This window comes from Phalacrocorax carbo, chromosome 11 (assembly GCF_963921805.1).
Source record: "Phalacrocorax carbo chromosome 11, bPhaCar2.1, whole genome shotgun sequence".
Classification (NCBI taxonomy): domain Eukaryota; kingdom Metazoa; phylum Chordata; class Aves; order Suliformes; family Phalacrocoracidae; genus Phalacrocorax; species Phalacrocorax carbo.
In genome coordinates this window covers 3,389,942-3,408,086 of record NC_087523.1, presented here as the reverse complement: position 1 = coordinate 3,408,086, position 18,145 = coordinate 3,389,942, and the positions used below count along the sequence as shown (strand labels likewise).

The 18,145-nt window shown below is 36.4% G+C and overlaps 1 protein-coding gene across 4 annotated transcripts in view; it reads right to left on the bottom strand.

The window, feature by feature from the left end:
* LOC104049411 (connector enhancer of kinase suppressor of ras 2) overlaps nt 1-18,145 on the bottom strand; it is a 211,052-nt gene that overhangs the window by 84,979 nt on the left and 107,928 nt on the right. For all 4 annotated transcript variants that reach the window (XM_064462860.1, XM_064462859.1, XM_064462862.1 and 1 more), the window contains exons 6-7: nt 15,163-15,282; nt 3,524-3,583 (exon numbers count right to left, since the gene is read on the bottom strand). In XM_064462860.1, the coding sequence (XP_064318930.1) occupies nt 3,524-3,583; nt 15,163-15,282 (180 nt within the window). The remainder of the gene's footprint in view (nt 1-3,523; nt 3,584-15,162; nt 15,283-18,145) is intronic.

Here is an 18,145-nt window from a genome sequence, read left to right as displayed (position 1 = left end):
ACACGGGAAGTTCCACCTCAATATGAGGAAAAACCTCCTTTGCTGTGCGGGTGCCAGAGCAGGTTCAAAGCTTAATTCAGCTCTTGGATGTCTTTTGGATCCAGCCTATAACATAAATTGCCCATGGGATGAGAGCCAGGTACAAATGCGAAGGAAGAAAAGATTTATCTGAATGAAAGGTGACTTGCAGAAGCTTAGATTCATGACCTCACTGGGTACCAATCAAGACTTCCAGGAAACAGGCAACAGCTCTTCAGCTGGACAGCCTTCACCAAGCACAAATCCCACCCATCATTTCCATCCCTTTTGTGGATAGAGATTAAAAACTAAGATAAACAAATAAACAAATAAAAGGACAAGACAAATAAAAGACAAGAGAAAACAATACAACAAAACCCCAGATTGCCACTGGTAAGAAATGACTGCAATTGCTTCTGAATGAAATGCCAAAAAGACTCATCTATGAGGAGGTCAAATCACTCTCCAATAGTCAGCACTTGCCAGCTAACCAACAGATTCCACAGTCTGCACGGCTGCTGGGGAGCAGTAGGAGCCAACGGGGCCAATAGCCTATAGTTGACAAAGGGATTACAAATGTGGTACAGGTGTTATTCCAAGCAAAGCTTTTACCTTCAGCTTGCTGCTTGCTTACCTTGCCTAACCTTCCAACACAAGCTGTGCTCCAACTCCTCACCTGCTTGGTCTCTTCTTTCATAAGGGCTTCTGCCTCTCCTGTAGTGGGGAGTCCAACCCTTGAACTAAACTGCCTGGTCATGACAGCCAGGTATCCACTCCTGCCATCTGAGTCCTTCTGCACTAAAATGAACAGGATTTTACCTACATACTTTGTAGGATGTTGTGAAGAACTACCTGGCTCCAGTGTCACTTTCTCCTTTTAGTGGGAACTTGCAGAATTTTGGCAGACCGCTCTTTTGCACAAGACTAAACATGTAACAGAAAGATATGTCTAGAATTCAATGTGAATACAAACTTGATAGCTTTAAAAAGTGAAAGAAAGGAAAGCAGGAAACTGAAGTAAACACTGCCATTCATAATTAGTAACTTCAGTTAAAAGCAAAGGCCTGATTCTTTCTCTTTTTAGCTCCTTTCCTGACTTTGATAAGGCTGAGCTACTTATTATCTTTTAAAATTAAACACTAGTTCTAAGGTCAATTATCCCTTCAAAAGGAGTGAAAAAATCAGTTTGCTGAAATGACAGAAATTAAAGGTCTTTGAGGCTGGTTTATCTGCATGTGTGATCACACTTTTAGCAAAACAAAAAAGCAACTTCTTGTGGTGGTGTCTTACCAAAATTTTTGACATCTAAAGTTTAGTCAAAATAGGAAAAAAGCTTTAGAGGCCGGCAATTTAGCAACTCCTATTGTGAATTTCAATTATAAAGGTATAAATATTTTCCCTACAAACTGCATCATGTTTCTAAAATGAATTAGAATTACAGTAAAAAAAGTGAATTAATTATAGCATGAGTAATTCAATCTATGAACAATATCTGTCACAACATAATCAAGATGGATCATTCATAAGTTTCAGGATCCAAGATACACATATAGTTATTTTAAGACTTCTAAATGCTGCCAGTGGCGTTAATACAAACAAGGAAAGTTGAAGTTTCATTTGCATTAGACTTGTTATCGCAAATGGTGACACAAAAATCATCAGGCTTTCCATGGGTTTGCATTGTCTAAAAACTGAGTGACAAAATCTCTGTGATGCAATAATATCTTAATATATATATAAAACAAGAAGAACAAAATACCACATATGAAGCTCCCTCGTACGGGCCAGCAGACCACTGACGTACGCCGGCAAGTATTTACATCTTCGGTTAGCTGCACAGGGCTAATTTTATGTTCCCTGGGTGTCAGCATTATACAATTTCAATATTAGCGTTACAAATCTAAACTCGTAATTTATCCAGCTATACGCTGTTAAATAGATCCAAGGCTGAATGAGTAGAGAGTGACTAAAACACTGTATGGAAAACAGAAAGGATGGGTCCTATTATGAAGCCTGTCATAGGAATTAGATTGCAGTAGTTGAAGTCAATTTATTTTTTTCAAATTTATAGTTATGAATTGCAAGTAACAAGAAGGATATTTAGAAGCTACTCATTATTCTTGTCACAGCATTTAGTTTTTCTGTGATCTGTCATACTGATTTATGTGCTGCAGCATTTCTGTGTGCTTCTGGTTCAGATTCGCCTAACGCTTCTGGGACTACAATGAAAATAACAACACATTTTTCTTGGTCTCTTCTGTATTTTTACTATGGATGATGGAAAATATGAAAATACAATGCTGCTTAACTTGTCCTAATAGAATTCTTTCAGGAATGATTATTTTCATAAAATAACTTTTTGTACATCCTCACACAATGGTCATTTGGATAGTTAGCCTGTTTTTTTAACACTGTGAAATCATCCGTCTCCTTCCATTCATGTACCAAAATCTGTTTGCTCCTTTCCACGATTTTTCCCTTCTTAGTGACAGTCCTGTCCATAAGTACTGCTAGCTTTGAAAACTTTCTGGTTTATCAAAGATTACTCTGTAACCTGCCTAATATAAAATATAATATCTTAAGTTACCTTTCTCCATTACCCATGTCTTTTACATCCAATCATACTGCTGATATTGTAACTATTTTAAAATTTATTCTTTTACAATCTATTTTACTGAATTGCTTAGACATGCAGAAGCTACTCATTTTCTACAAGTCAATCCTAGGACAGACATAATCTCCAAAAGTCTAATTTTTCTAGCATTCTTCTAAAATTAATTTCGTAATTAGAACAAACACCAAAAAAATCACAAAAAAATTACTGTTCATTCTGAGAAGAAAACAAAGAACTCTTAGTATTAAAGTATTCATCACTGTATGACAATATTTACTCACTGCATTAAGTAATCTGCCTGTACGTATTAAGGGCTGCTCAGAGGAAAGTTACGCTTATCAGTAACTGCAATTTTGTGATTGCTCTAGTCAATATAAACACCCGAGTCAGATTTTTTCCCCCTGTTATATTATTTCTATTGTTCTGTTGACAGAAAAACACTTTCTTATATGAACCTGAACTGTCCTATGTTCCGAGAGATTTATCTAAAGTAAAGAACAAAAATTAAAAACAACAGATATTATTTTAGACTAACAGTGATGCTCTTAAGTGAGAAAAAATTATATAATATAAAGGAAAACACTTTTGTGCCAGAGACAACATATACATGAACACTGTTAGAAAGGTTTAGTGGAAGAACCATTGAGGACAGAAGCTTAAGATTTCCACTTAATTATATTGTTAGTTATTAGTCACTTAATCATAGATATTTTTCTATGTCTAATTTCAAGGGTTCCAAGTAATACAATATATGTACAGAAAAGATAAAGAAAAAATTCTTAATATAAAGTGGCTTTATTTAGAGCAAGTTTTCATACTACAAAATGCAGTGCAGATATCCAGAACATACTTGTGTGCACGATAAAAGTCTTTTAGAATAAAGAAGCTTACATTTTCAGTTGTTCCTGTGATTACATGTAGTCCATCATATGTTGATTTGATATACATTCCCTAAAAAAAGAGCAAAAGAAGTAATTAATACTTGTAGAAAACAAAGAAATGATGTTTGCATGATAATTAAAATAGTATGTTTATCCCAGTTTAAGGACCGTAACATTTGAACAGACTGGAAGGAACCATGGCCAATTAACAATTGCAAATCTAAGTTATACAAATATGTATCAAGACCCATTTTAAAAAGCATAGTTTTCTCATTTAATGCTTTTATTATTATTATTCCAAACAAAGTTTTTGGGCAGAATTCAACACTGTGCATCAGCATAAAAGCTCTTTCCTGTTCAATATTTGAAATAATTAACATGACCTCTTTTTATTATTAGTGACATCAAAGAAGTATCAAAACTAAAGCCACAAACAGGAATAGTCTTTAAATTTAAATGCCCCATCTTCGGAGAGTTACACATTCAATAAAAATGAATCCATAGCCTAACTCAGAAAAGACGTGAGCCAGTGCTCATATTATCAATTTATGTAGAAAAATGAGCTTGTTGAACTAACAGGAACTTTGTAATTAGTCCAACAAGAATTCTGCTTCAAGGAAGCAATTGACAAGATACAGAGAGACAACCTAAGTAGGTATCTGTCTAGCTGTACGCGCACACAGCGCCTTAAATGTCAGTGAGACTCAATTGCTTCTCTTCGTGCCTCTCAGGAGTAAAGTCATAGCTGCACATCTCTCCATATAGTATGGTTATCAATCAAAATTTGAAATCTAATTAATCTAATTGGTACATTGTACTGCTGATTCATTATCCTTTCAATAATTCTGCATCACCTTGTGCTGTCAAAATGGAAGTTTAGAGCCCCCAGCAATAAGAAAGAACATTTTGTTCAGAGAAGCCAATTTCAGGATTCCTGAACACTAATGAAGATCTTCAGGTTAGGTGTTTACACAAGCAGACACCCCCCCAATACCACCTCCCCCCACCCCCCAAAAAAAAGGTAAAAATACTACAAAGGTAAGATCATATTGCTCTCTACAACTACATATATTGGAAGGGTATAGAGAAGATGGAGCCAAACTCTTCTTGAGAGTGCACAGTGGGAGGGTGAGAAGCCAGGGACACAGTTGGGACTCAGTTAAAAAAAAAAGAAGAAATCTCATTTTATTTTATTCAATTTTATCATTAAGATTACAAACCACTGGAACAGGTTGGCAAAGCTGTGGAATTTCTGACTTGGAGATGATCAAAACTTGACTGGACAAGGCCCTGAGCAACCTGCTCTACCTAGAGCTGCCTTGCTTTTTAATGTGAGAAAATGGGGCTTCTACCTTAATGTAAACTAGTTCCATTTCATCAAGTTTTAACTTTTTCTAAATCTTAAAAGTAAAGACTGACTAAAACTGACAAAGTTGCTTAACTCTGCTGCATAGGAAACTCCACTTTAGATTTTCCTCACTATGACTACTTGGCTCTTTAAATGGGACTGCTTTATAAGTTATTTCATTTGTAAATAACAAAGATGTCCAAATTAAGACTTGGAAGGCTTGAAACCATTTTCATAAAATATGACTGGTTGGAAGAAAGAAGTTTCTGGGGAGTCTTCCACTATCCCCTTCTATACAGCTGGCTTAATTCTAGCAGTGTTCGCTATTTCATTGTCTCTGTAGCACCTTCAGCTCTTACTGGCAAACATCTCGTTCTCTTTCTCTTTGCCAACTGAAAGCCATAAACAAGAACACTAGATCATTAAACACCCTGAAGGTTCTCACTGAGAATGGGACATTGAGTCTTCATTAAATATCTTAATTAGATATTTGAATCCATCTACTATGTGTTATGCTGGATTTCCACAGTGAACTTTTAACCAGAGTGTTACACTCATTGCTGCATCCATCACAGGTTTCCGTTACTTTAGCACACAGTAGACTTCAGTAGCACATTTCCAGCCACACTTTTCATACCAGATTTAATACACAGTTCTAACACCCTGCTTGCTTTGACAAGATTCACTCCCTACTTACTGAACAAACAGACTAAGGTTTTTAAGGCCAAAACAGAACATAGTGCTAAACTTTCCACTAAATTTTATCACATATTTCTTCATAAAGTTCTTAGCCTCTTGTTAAGCTATGTGTATTTTTGGAAAAAACAAATTACAATTTTATCTCTTAGCATATGCCATCTGAGAGACATAAAAACTGACTAATCACTAAGAATTACCCTACATTTTGCTATCTGCTTCTTTCATCTTAGCTATTAAACTTTAAGAAGAAAAAATACCAAAATAAACAATTTTAGTGAATGACTCATAGCCTTCAGATTATCCTAGATAGGGCTTTCATCCCTGTTTTCCCAAAAGAAAAATAACGAGCTTGTTTCTTGGTGACCATTACAATAGCGCTGTATCTCCTTGACATATCTGTGATACCTGAAAACCTTGAAAGGTTACTTTCTATTTAAAAACTACAAAAATTGTTATATTAGGTTTTTATTTTATATAGTACAGAAAGATATTTAATATAAGAGAGATATGCATTACCTATATATATTTTACATATCTAGCATCTACAAAATAACAGCTCTAAAAATATTTTTCCACTCAGGAGAAAGTTTTGAGTAATACTCAAAACAAGATTGAAACTGTTCCTAAAAAGAACCCCCTGAAAAACCTACACCAATCCTGAAAACAGCTTTATATAGTCTATGTCATCTGTTCTACAGGCCAGATATGTTCCCTGCTTCAACCTTGTAAACATTTTTCCCCTAAAAACCCTGTCGTCGATATGCTGACTCGCAGCTCTTGCCTATCCTTTTACAACAGATAATGCAGCGTGTAACACAGTGTGCACAGTTCAATCCAGCTCTCAATTGCTTTCTGTGGTAGGAGGATTCTTAAAGGACAATTTATTCTTCAACATGAAAAGACACTGACACTTAGAAAAATATTTTTTCTAAAGGACAATCTGTGTCAACCCTACTTTAGTGACTGGTGTGCTTCACCCCCACCCCCATCCTAATTTTCCTTTTCAGAATTATCATTTGTAAAGAGAAAGATTAGGAATTCCAGGCATATTTTAAGCAATACTGGCACAGGTTAGCAGACCCCCTCAAAAGTTTAAATTAGTTCTATATATATATACATGAAGTAGTTTACTGATATAAATGAAAGGCTTTAAGGGGATCACTTGCATCAAATTTCCAGTCAAAAGTGAAAATCATCTACTCTGGCTTATAAGGAATAGCCAAAATTGTAAAACTTAGAGACCCGTTAATTCTCTGACCCCAGAAAAAGCACACAAGTATTCACAGTCTGAATTAGGCAAAAGAGCTGGACCTTGCTTTCAATTTAATGGGCTATTGGCTATCTTTTTATTCAACATTGTTTCATTCTGTTTCCACTAATATAAGCATTTTTTTATGGTTAATAAGCCTAAAAAAATATGGAAATACATTCTGAAAATTTTTCTGTCAGATAATGTCAGTTCCAGGCAAATACTGATTTATTACTGCAGTTGAAGAATTGAAGCAGCAAGCTTCTTTTTCCCAAGCCCAGATATGAAGAGCTAAGTAGATCCTGTTGTGACAACTGCTAACACTTCTGGAACTGTTAGAAATATTTATTTTGTTTACAGTTATTTTCTCTTTTACCTGTGGCTTAAAGCAGTCATATTGATTCAGCATATTCAAGAGTCATTCTTCTGCAATAATGTATTTTTACATAGGCGTAATCTTTAATTAACCTGTAAACTAATTTAATAAAAGAGGATCCACATATCGTCTATTTTGTCCTATTAACTTCTGTTATAAAATCTGATGGAAATGCAGATATACTCTTGTAAGCTAATTATTCTCATATAACCCTTTACACAAACTGTTTGCAAACTATTTAATAGATTTCAGCCATATGAGCTGTCAAAGAAAGATTGCAAAAACATCAGGCTAAGACTAAATAAGAAGAATGTTTTGTCAGTGGGTTTCAGAGACAAAAAGCACATAAACAAGGGAAGTTCTGAATCCTGGAATCCAGCCTTGGCTCTGGATGGGAGACTTCAGTGGGAAGTGGCTTTTTTTCCTGTCGTCTCCCACCTCCCTCTGTCTTCTGGTCCTTCCTCTCCAACACGAATGGCTATCCCCTCTCAAAGTTTTCTTGCCTATTCAGTCTCTAACACAAGCTTCTTCCCACCCTGCCCATCAGCTCTAGTCTCTCCTTCTGTGGTCAGTGCCTGAAACCCAATCTTCCCACAAACGTTTTCCTCCACACATGCAGTTCCAGGATCAGTATCCAGACAGAAGGGGTGCAACTCATCTACTTAAACAGTGATATTCAGAGAACATTGAGTTACTTCAAAATAACCAAGAGTATGACAGAGAACCTTCTGGAGCAGCAACTGAAAGGTGGGCATCTAAAATGGTGCCAGGCATCGACATCTACGCAACTGAGTCCTGCTGTAGAGGTTTCTCCTCCCTTCTTCCTTCCACTTGCAGTTGTTGCCCTCTCCGCCCGGCTGGTCTTCCTTTCTTCCAGCTTTTCTGGCTCATGAAGATCCGCTCTCCTCTAACCAGTTCCAGGGCTTTCCTACCATATCTTTCGCTATCACATCCTATTCTGTTCTTTCTACCCAACTAACTCCGTCATCCCCTCCTCAATTCCCAATCTTCCGTCCTCTTTTTGGTCTATTTTCTGCCCTTCAAAGAAGAATGTCACTGGAATCCTTTTTCATAATTATTTCTGTGCTTTTTTTCAAGAATGGGTCTTTATTCTGATGCTAGTTTCTTAAATCCCACAAATGGTTGCAGAGTGCAGAACAATGACAAACCATACCCTTTATCTCTGGGCAAGAGTTGAGCATTCGCATTAACTCTGCAAAGGTGGCTCAGGCTAGGCAATAGTTAGGGGGATAGAAATACAGAGTTGCTCTTTAATAACTCTGATATGTCAGATATGAAACTCCAAATAATTCTACTAATATATGGGAGGTGCCACAGAACAAGGAAATGTTTCACAGGCTTGTCTATCAAGAACCTGACTGTTCCTGAGTGACTCTGTCACCATCCCCTAATGAGAGAATGACTTCAAGATTTTTAATTAAAATCTGACCTTTGAAAACATATGGGAAGGAATCAGTCATTTAAAATCCCGTTTTAAAGAGACTATTCCCCAGAAAACGGTGTTTCTGTTATAAGTGGAATTTCCTTCATATATTTCTTGCAGAGTCATCTAGTTAATTAACCAGGAGATAACGACAACAGTGTATTTTTAAGTGTCAACAACTATTCCCAGGTTAATCCGTGGATGTTTCAGATGATGTTTGAAGAGCTCTGACTTTTGCAATGAGACTAAATTCTCAGTATGAGCATTTCTGGCTCATCCTTCCAACCACAGGCCACTATTCCTTTTTGGGTAACAATGACCTATTATCAGATGACTCATGTTTTCATACCATTTCTTGGCTGGAATATGACAAAATACTTCTGCATGGAAAATTCAGGTATTTAAAATTACAATAAAATGGTCTATGTGTTTCAACAGCACTTCTACAGGGAGAAGACTGCTGGCTCTACTTTTATAACACAATGAAGCATCAATAGCGAAGATGCAGGTTTGTAATGCTACAAACTGCCAGGGAAGTGTTACACTCCTTGATCTTTTGTCCCAAATATAAAATGGTTCTTTAACCTTGTTTTAACTATCAAATTTGGACAGAGGCATATAATTTTCTTTGCTGGCATAATACACATATAGCATAGATATAGATATGATATAATAACAACTCTATGTATTTATCTGAACAACTTTACTCAAAAGAGCGTAAAGAGTGTTTATTCTTCTTTCTTATAATACTTTTACTTAATGCTACCGAAATAGAAACCCATGCACAACAAAAAAGTTAGGGTATGAGAACCTTTCTATGTCAAGCATGATGTAACTTTGTCACATTTCTGTAAGCCTTTAAAAACAATCTGAAATAATTGGATTAACACCCTAACAGTTTTAGGCAAGACATGTTTATTTCCACAAAAAAGCTGCTTTGTATTCTACTTTTTCTTCTCACATTCTCTTACAATTCCTTTATTATAAAAATGGAAAAGATTGGCTTCCATTACCTTAAATTACAACTTCCACATAAAGAGCAGTGCTATTTGAAAGGGTAACTGTCCATTAGATAGATGAATAATCCTTAAAAAAGAAGGGTCTTTGCATCTGACAGCTTGTCTGTTTTTTTTTTTTTCCTCCAATGATACACAGCTGGTCTTATAAAAATGTTAAATCCCACAATATCTGCTTTCCTTAAATTCTTAAATGAAACATGAAAAGTCCTCTGTGCAGAAAAAATTAACAAAGTTGTGGATATCAGCAGAGTATATCTTAATTAAAGTGTAACAGATTACAGTGTTTCTATCAGCATTAGGAAGCTCAGATACAAGAGAAAACAACAACAAAGTGAAAGGAAGAGGAATAAAAGTGATAACTGCATTCCAGAAGCAAAACGTTCCTCAGACACCAGAAGATACAAAAGCAAACACTAAAAACCCTGCCTGTTTAGAATCTTCTGCTTAAGAGGAAGCATTGATCTCAAAGAAGATTAAAGTTGCATGTTATGCAGAAGTATCTTTAACTATAGGTACAGCACATCAAGTTCAGCAGATAAAAAGAATAAAGTGTTTAGTCCAAAATAATATTGGCTGTAATACAAAAAACCCAACCAAACAGACCTGGCACTACTGACAATCTCTGATCATCCAAGAGTAGTAGGAAGAACAAAACCCCAAACTTCAAAAACCCCTCCATGCTCCTATCTTATGGAGGGTCTCTATATCCATCACCTAACTTAAAACACTGGTTCCCTCAGCCTGCCTTTGTTTATCTGACAGCAAAACTGCTCCAAAGCTGGCTCTGGACTTAAGTCTGAGCCAATTAACCATAAGGTTCACATAGCTTTTCACCTACCCTCACCCTCAAGGATGTCGTAGTAAGCTTAGGAGCTGCAAACAGCAGCACAAACTCTGGTCTCAAGGGCCTATTGCTTAAGCCGGGTCCATCTAGCCAAGAATTTTAAAGTGGGTGCTGCTGCACCAGCTTTGTCTAATCACTGAACAGAAATGTTGGGACTGGTAAATGCAGAACTTGGTCTAGGGTCTTTTGAAACAATAAATTCTGAGGGAGCAGATCTTTCAAACATCACATTTTTGAGAAAAAAAAATCTTGGCTTCTACTGAGCAGGGTCTAAAAATTAAAATCATGCCATATTTTCATTTACCACAAGTTACTGTAACTTCAAAAGGAAGTTTACCATGCAATGCAAAGGAAGGGAAACCTGTCCCTCTCTAAGCAGAAGGAAAAGTAATTTGTAAAAAGCATTTGTAAGTATAAAAATGATCCCATTTCCTTTGTCATGCTACAATTGACAATTTCTTAAACCATGAAGTTAAAATTATTTTATTCTATTTAATAAAAACTTAGGTATGCATGTTCTCTTTCTGTCAATACAGTCAGAATTGACAGTGGTTCTCACAGTCTAATATGTTTTTAGTACAAGAGTGTCTAATATGTTTTTAGTACAAGAGTTTATTTCAAGTTTGTCAAATTGGTAGTTTGAAACAAAGTTTTGCCTTCTCGATACCTCATTCAGACGGATCACACAGTACACTTCAGATGTAAATGGTATGACCATACCTAGTACTACAATTCAGGAGAAAAACTGGTTTACAATCCTTAAAGTTACTTCAAAATCAAATGGAAAATATACGGCAGGTGTTTTAGTATTTGCCACTGAAAATTCAGTGACTAAATAGGGAAAAAGAGGAAGCAGTTTGACTGGTATATGTGACTGGTACAGCTTGGGAAGGAACAGAAAAAGAGAGGAAAAAAGCCAGTATGTTTCCTGAGGCCAGCAAATGCCTGCAGAGATCAGGATGCAAACACAATCATCGGAACTTGGAATGGAACCGAAAATGTGTGCTTCCCAAGCAAATTCTTCTGTCCAGCAAACTGCCGTGAAACTACCAGCAGAGAGTGTGCTCTGGGGAATGCATGGCATAAGACTCTTTTTTTAATAAAGCAGACTGAAAAAGATAATACTTTAGAGAGGGAAAAAAAGAAAATTATGACTATTAAGCTCGTAAAAGCATGGCCAGAAAGTCAGAAAATGCTAGAACTGAAGGTACACATTCAAATGACATACAGTGCCTTTGTGAAAATGCTTTATGATCCAGAATTTATTTAAACAATTAAACACACAGACACGGCCCCGCAGGAGTTCTGACCCTGTGTAGTAACTGTATAGACTCAGACCTGGAAATTAATTCAGTTTATGCGTAAGCTTATGCAATGTCTATAGGATTTCTGGCTCATTTGTTGAAGAAATGAGAAGGCATATAATAAAAGCAGTTTTGCAGATGGAGTTTTGAAAATAGAGAAAGAGTCATAATTAAGTCAACTGAATATCATTCCAGATAACTGAATTCTTATGTAAATCTGAGTAATTTACAACATATTTTTCACCAATGGCAAATAACTGTTCATTTTCTAGATGCCAACCCTGTATGAAGCTGAAGCTAGAGTTCTCACTAGCTCTGAAAAACTCAGCTACACTTAAAACCAAAAGACTTGGTTTATATCTAAAGATATTTTAAACTTATTCTATAAAAGTAACAAGTGTTCTGAAAAATTATATGGTAAGCTTCCCCTGAAAAATAGATTTTTGGTGATTTTGACACAAATTGCTCTGTGCATTAGAGTCCTATCTATAAAACTAAAATTACAATATTTTTGCAAGTTGTGAAATGCGAGGATGAATTAATTAGTGTCTGTGAAGCACTCAGTAAGGCCATATAAAAAACAAATCACACGATGAAATTAGTAACTCAAGGGAATGCAGAGCTAAGCTGAAGTGTGGTAAATAAGACCTCAACCCCTACACTGAATGATAAGGATAAAAATGGAACTCTGAATACTTTCCATTCAGTGAATAGCACTCATTTTTCTCTTGAATGGAGCAGAGATCCTGTGGAAAAAAACTGCTACACAATCATGAGAAAGCCATTTGTAATTCATTACTCTGTTCTATATTTGATTCTGATTAATGTTTTCTTTTCCTTTTCACATGATTTTCTTTTATTCCCATTTATAGTCCTTTTTCATATTTTTTTCTAAACAGAACATGGCGTCAGCAAAATTGACTATAAGGAACTTTCCAGCCTAACATGTTATAGCGCCTTCACAATTAGGCACAGAAAACTCAGTCATTCACTGTGATTCCATTTTAAAATAAAATAAAGAAAAAAAAAAAGAAAAAAAAAGGACAGGCATATTTGACTGCAGTATTTGTCTCATGTCCTCTGTCAGCAGTGCCCCGCTTACTGGCTATAAACTCAGGGGTAGACTGCGGATGGAGAACTACACCGTGGTTCTTGCACCCAGTGAGAGAGTGCAGCCTACAGCATCACTACAGCACAGGCCCTGTCTGCCTGGCGTGTTGTTAGGAAGGAGGGCAGCCCAGAAAAAAACGTGGGCCACACGACAGGCCACAACAATGCAGCCAACAACTCTCACCCTGGTCGCTCATGCCTTAAGGGTTTAAATCATACTCTGACACTTTATGATAAGCTGCTTAGAAAGTACACCATTCATAGCAAAGAACTCCTGGAAGGCCCCTGGCTAACATCGCACACCACTAAATTTTCAGCTCACTATAGGACATGCCATTTTTGAAGGAGGCTGTACTTTTTCTGACTTCTACCAGCCTACACCCCTACCCTAGATCTAGAGCTATCACCAAATGGGAACCACTGGCAATGCCAAGACCTGCTTGATGTGTTCCATCATCTCTGAGGAAAATACATCCTATCTGTGTTCGTGTTCTCTTCAGCACTGATAGTGGGCTTTCCTCTAAACAGACCAGCAGGAATACATTACATTTCTGGGTAGAAAGGAAAGCTGCACAGAGATCCAGACTGCTAGCATGCAGGGTGTGGTAGTCTTAATGCAAATCGAGAGCACCAACAGATTTACAGCGTATATACTACTCAAGCTGTAAATGATACTGACCCAGTATTTCCTGGATATCCCTGCACTAACTCAGAAATCAGACTGGGAGGGGAAATTGGGCCACAAAAGGAACACATTTGGCTACTGGGATGCAGTAGCACAGCAAGCAAATTGTGTCTATCTTCAGAATTACATACTGGGCTAAGCATCTGTGATGCCACAGAAATAAAATTAAGTGCAGTTTATGCTGCTGTAATGTTCTTTGTTGACTAAATCAGTCTAAGAATAAAGTAAACTTATGTAGTCATAACAAACTCCCCTCATGTTATTAAAATACATCATTCTTAAATTAATACTTATACCTCAAAATAAATGTTATCGTAACTTTGACAGGATTTGCATAGGATGTTCATTGCTAACAAATGTCAGAACAAAAAGTAAGATAAAGTAAGATATTGAAATAATACAAAACATCTCAACTAGCAGAAATTTAAAAGAAATCTGTATATCATGCTGAATTACACATGAGAAACATGTCACAACATGTATTGTGACACTCAAATGTATTTTAATTTGTCAGTTCTGGAATTTTCTGCAGTAAGCCTCATGGCTACCAATTTCTCTTCCCACTTCCCCTTTCTTGACTCCTCCGACTACTTCGTCCAACCCAGGAACATTTCTGGATTCTCCTCTTGTAGGGAAAAAAGTTTTAAAAAATCCTGAGAAGGCAGCTGAAGACAGTGTAAGAGATGGCACTGGGAAAAGTAACCTGTCACTAGAGGAGAAGGTGCAAGAACATCCCAGTGCTGCAGTGCTACCTCACACTCTAGCTTTTATTAGGATCTGAGGTTCCCAAGCACAATCCTCCTATAGCCTACCAGTATCAGAATGGTTGTAAAGTAGGGGACTACAGAGGGGAGACAGAAATCTTTACCCACTGAGCTTTAAAGCATCACAAAAATCCCTTGTCCCAGAAATGTGATGGTATATGAATGCTTCAAAGCAGTAGGCAAATAAATATTAAAATATCACCTCTGCAGAAAATGTTAAGTGTGATCCATTACTAATGCAGAGCAGCTGGGATGTTCAGAAGACACCTGACTAGTCTGCTTAGCGAACAATTTACAGATATAAGGGATTAATTTTGTTTCTGGGATGATATTTCTGAAAGTTTTATTTCAACTGAATCATTAGGGAAACATAAAACTATTTTTATGCAAGCCCAAGAAACATACCTTCCACTAATCATTTTCAAAGCATATTAATTAATTAATGATACTTAATTTTATTTGTATAGGTATGTATTGGGGGATTACTTTGGTACATTCCAAAACCTGCAATACAGCTATCAAAGGACTATAATTTTTCTTTAACTGCTCATACAGTTACCAGTTGCACATGAAGCCCTAGGTAAAATAGAGTTTCATTTTTTTAAAAATTACAATCCTTTTATTTACATAAATGTTAATTAAACCTCTTTCAGAAATCTGATTCAGCTTACCAGAAAAGAACTAGTAGGGTACTGGATGAAAATACATTTTGATTTCTTGACAAATTAAAAAAAGAGATCACCTTAAAGAACTGAGGCTTGTATTCTGTATTCTAACAGTTAAACTTCAAACTGCTTTGCTACTTACCAAACCCTCACTGGGCATAATGCTGGTGAGATGAACTACCTCAAGATGTGCTGACTGTGACACCAGAGAATCGGATGAGAGCGAAATGATGTGGTCACAAATCCCAGACAAGGTTTTACACTACAAAGAAAAACAAGTCAATATAATTCCTCATATTAAACTGAAACTAGTAGCAAAGAAGTTCTTAATGTGAGAACTACCTGAGAATAAACAGATAATTTTATTTCTTAGCATTGTTAAATCTAGATATATGAACATCAAGAACAAGAGTCTAAAGGAACAGAAGATACCCATAAATGTCAAGAAAATGAACATGCATGTACAGTTCTTCTGATCAGAAGATTTTACTGTACACTGAGAACACCTGTAATCTAAACTATCTTCTCCACTCCAATATATGCACTTTTTAAAAAACAAACAAAACCCCACCCACACACAAAAAAAACCACAAAAAAATGGACTTCATCTTGTCTGTCATTATAATGTGTCATTATAAACACGATGGAAATTGAGTGAAATATGTAAAAAATAATGACTTTTATAACTTAATAAGCTATTTTGGCTACCAAATAATGAGAGCAATCCTATCAACAGTGATAGTTAAGTGAATTCTGCATTATACAGCTTAGAAAATTTTTCCTTTGTTAAAAATTTCACTGGCAGAAAAGTGCCTTAGTTAATCCATTTCGTGAAGTAAAATTCTTACGTGCCTTTGAATGTACCCTTTAACTGATACTCTAGATCACTACAGCTATGCAATAATTCTATGTTACCCTGTCTTCCAGCTAAAGGTCTCAAAATCTTCATGCCAATCCACACAAACACCTTCAAAGTAGGAACCCCGTTGCACAGATGGTGACAGTGACACTGACAGATTAACCCTCTCCATCAGAGGCAAACAGTACGTCTGTGGATCAGAAGGGAGATGATCTGTACTCTCAGAGAATCTTCATGTTTAAAGATTTAGTCCCAAGTTTGCATGTGTTGCTTAAAGTATTCCTTCAAAAAGATTACGCCTAAAAATATTTGAACCTAATCTGAAAGCATTCATTTAGACGAATATCAGAACGGTCTTCTGGTCGAAGTTGTGCTGTATGGACCTATTTTCCTTTGGGGACTGTACTCTCATTTTCCCTAATTACAGCAAACAGTAGTGAAATCCCTTCAGGGATTTCAAGCATTTGCAAAAGGATGAAGATTTCTAATATCTCATTTGACACTATACATATAAGTTAAACGTATAAAGTTGTCACAATGAGTAAATTAACTGGCTGAATTTATAGATTGTATCTCAATTCACTGTATAGTCACCCAGAAATCCAAGTACAGCTCTGGAGTACTGGATGTGGCATTTCTATTTCACATCTGCTGAAAGATGCAAGGCATCCCATTCAGGTACGCACAACTGCATCTAAAGGTCACCAAAACTTACAAATATTTCTAGCAGTTTCAGCTTCAGGCCAAAACCCCGACACAAAACTTTAGGTCCTGTCTTGTCCTGCCAGAGAGATGGAAACTGGCTTGCTCAAAAACGTGTTGTACTGCTGTTCTACACACGACTGATGGCTGACCCTGTCTGTGAGTATATGCTTTCATCCAGCTTTTGAATTACTGTCATATCAAAATATTACTATGATTTTGAACCGAGGACCTCTCATGCCTTAACATTTAAGATCATATGTACCAGTTAGGTGCAGACCAAATCCCAGAGACAACACTTTCTACTTTCTGATGTAATGTTTTAACTTTATAGTTGTCACATGCAAATACATTTTCAGGAAATAAACTTTGGAATGAAATAAACAGCAAAGAAATAAGTTTTCAATCAAATTTACTCTTATGAATCTTTAAGACCTCCCCAGGTTAATTAAAATCTATGTAGGATTTTAGCACCAGGTAGATATTCAAGAAAATTATGTTGGTATAATTAAAAATATCAGTGTGCTCTAAAAGTAGTCCAGCAGCTACAAGAAAGGCCTGACACCAACCATAAATAATGCAAAGGCTGAGATGGTGTAAATGGGAGCAACTGAGCAGAATTTATGCATAATAGCACAGGCTCTGGAAGTAACGTCTGGTGTGGCACTAGCAATATGAGGTGATACTTCAACATATGCTAAAGTACTTTTGGCATAAAAAAATAAAGGACCAAAGTCTTGTGTACGAGTTCCAAAAGCACAGAGAAGCAAAGTGCACACTCTCCAGATGGCGCAATACTACTGCACTTACGAAAATCTCAAACAAAATGGGTTCTTCAAGAGGTTCAGTACCTGTTGCAGAACTCTACATGCAGTTTTACAGGCTGGCCAACACCCAGACCCCACTGATTACATTTGTCTCAATAGGCCGTGACAAGAACAGAATGTCTAGGAAACCACTAAGTCTTAAAGAAGTCGTATAAATTTATACGTCACAAAAAGTACTAGAATGGCAGCCACTGCTGCCATACTGTACAATGACTGTAAGTTAATAATCTGTACTTATTGCTGAGAGAAAGAGCAATTAAAAATTACAACCTGCTAGTTATCATCGGTATACTATATTAGTCTAAAGAACTGATGCACTCCTGATAAACTGGCTCTCACACGTGCGGTTTAAGTGATCCTGAAGATCACTCCTCCATAATTTATCTTTTCCCATAATACCCGAGTTGCAGAGCAGACACAGCCTGGTCATATGGTTACTGAGGGAATGGCAACTGTGCACCTGCACTGGCATCATCGGGGCACGTGCCACCCTAGTGCGGAGCTCTCTGCACCTCAGTGAATCTCCCCAGTAACTAATGAAGAAAATCAATCATGTATCATAATTTTATAAATCTGTCTTTACTTCTAAGTGTATCTTTCTTAATATATTTCAGAACTAAAACACCACATGGTGTTTAAGAGTTATAGATTCTATCTCTTACAAATATAAAATTTTACTTTAGAGCATCACAATTATTTTTCTTGAGTATTTAATTTAGAAATTATTTTAGAAAATA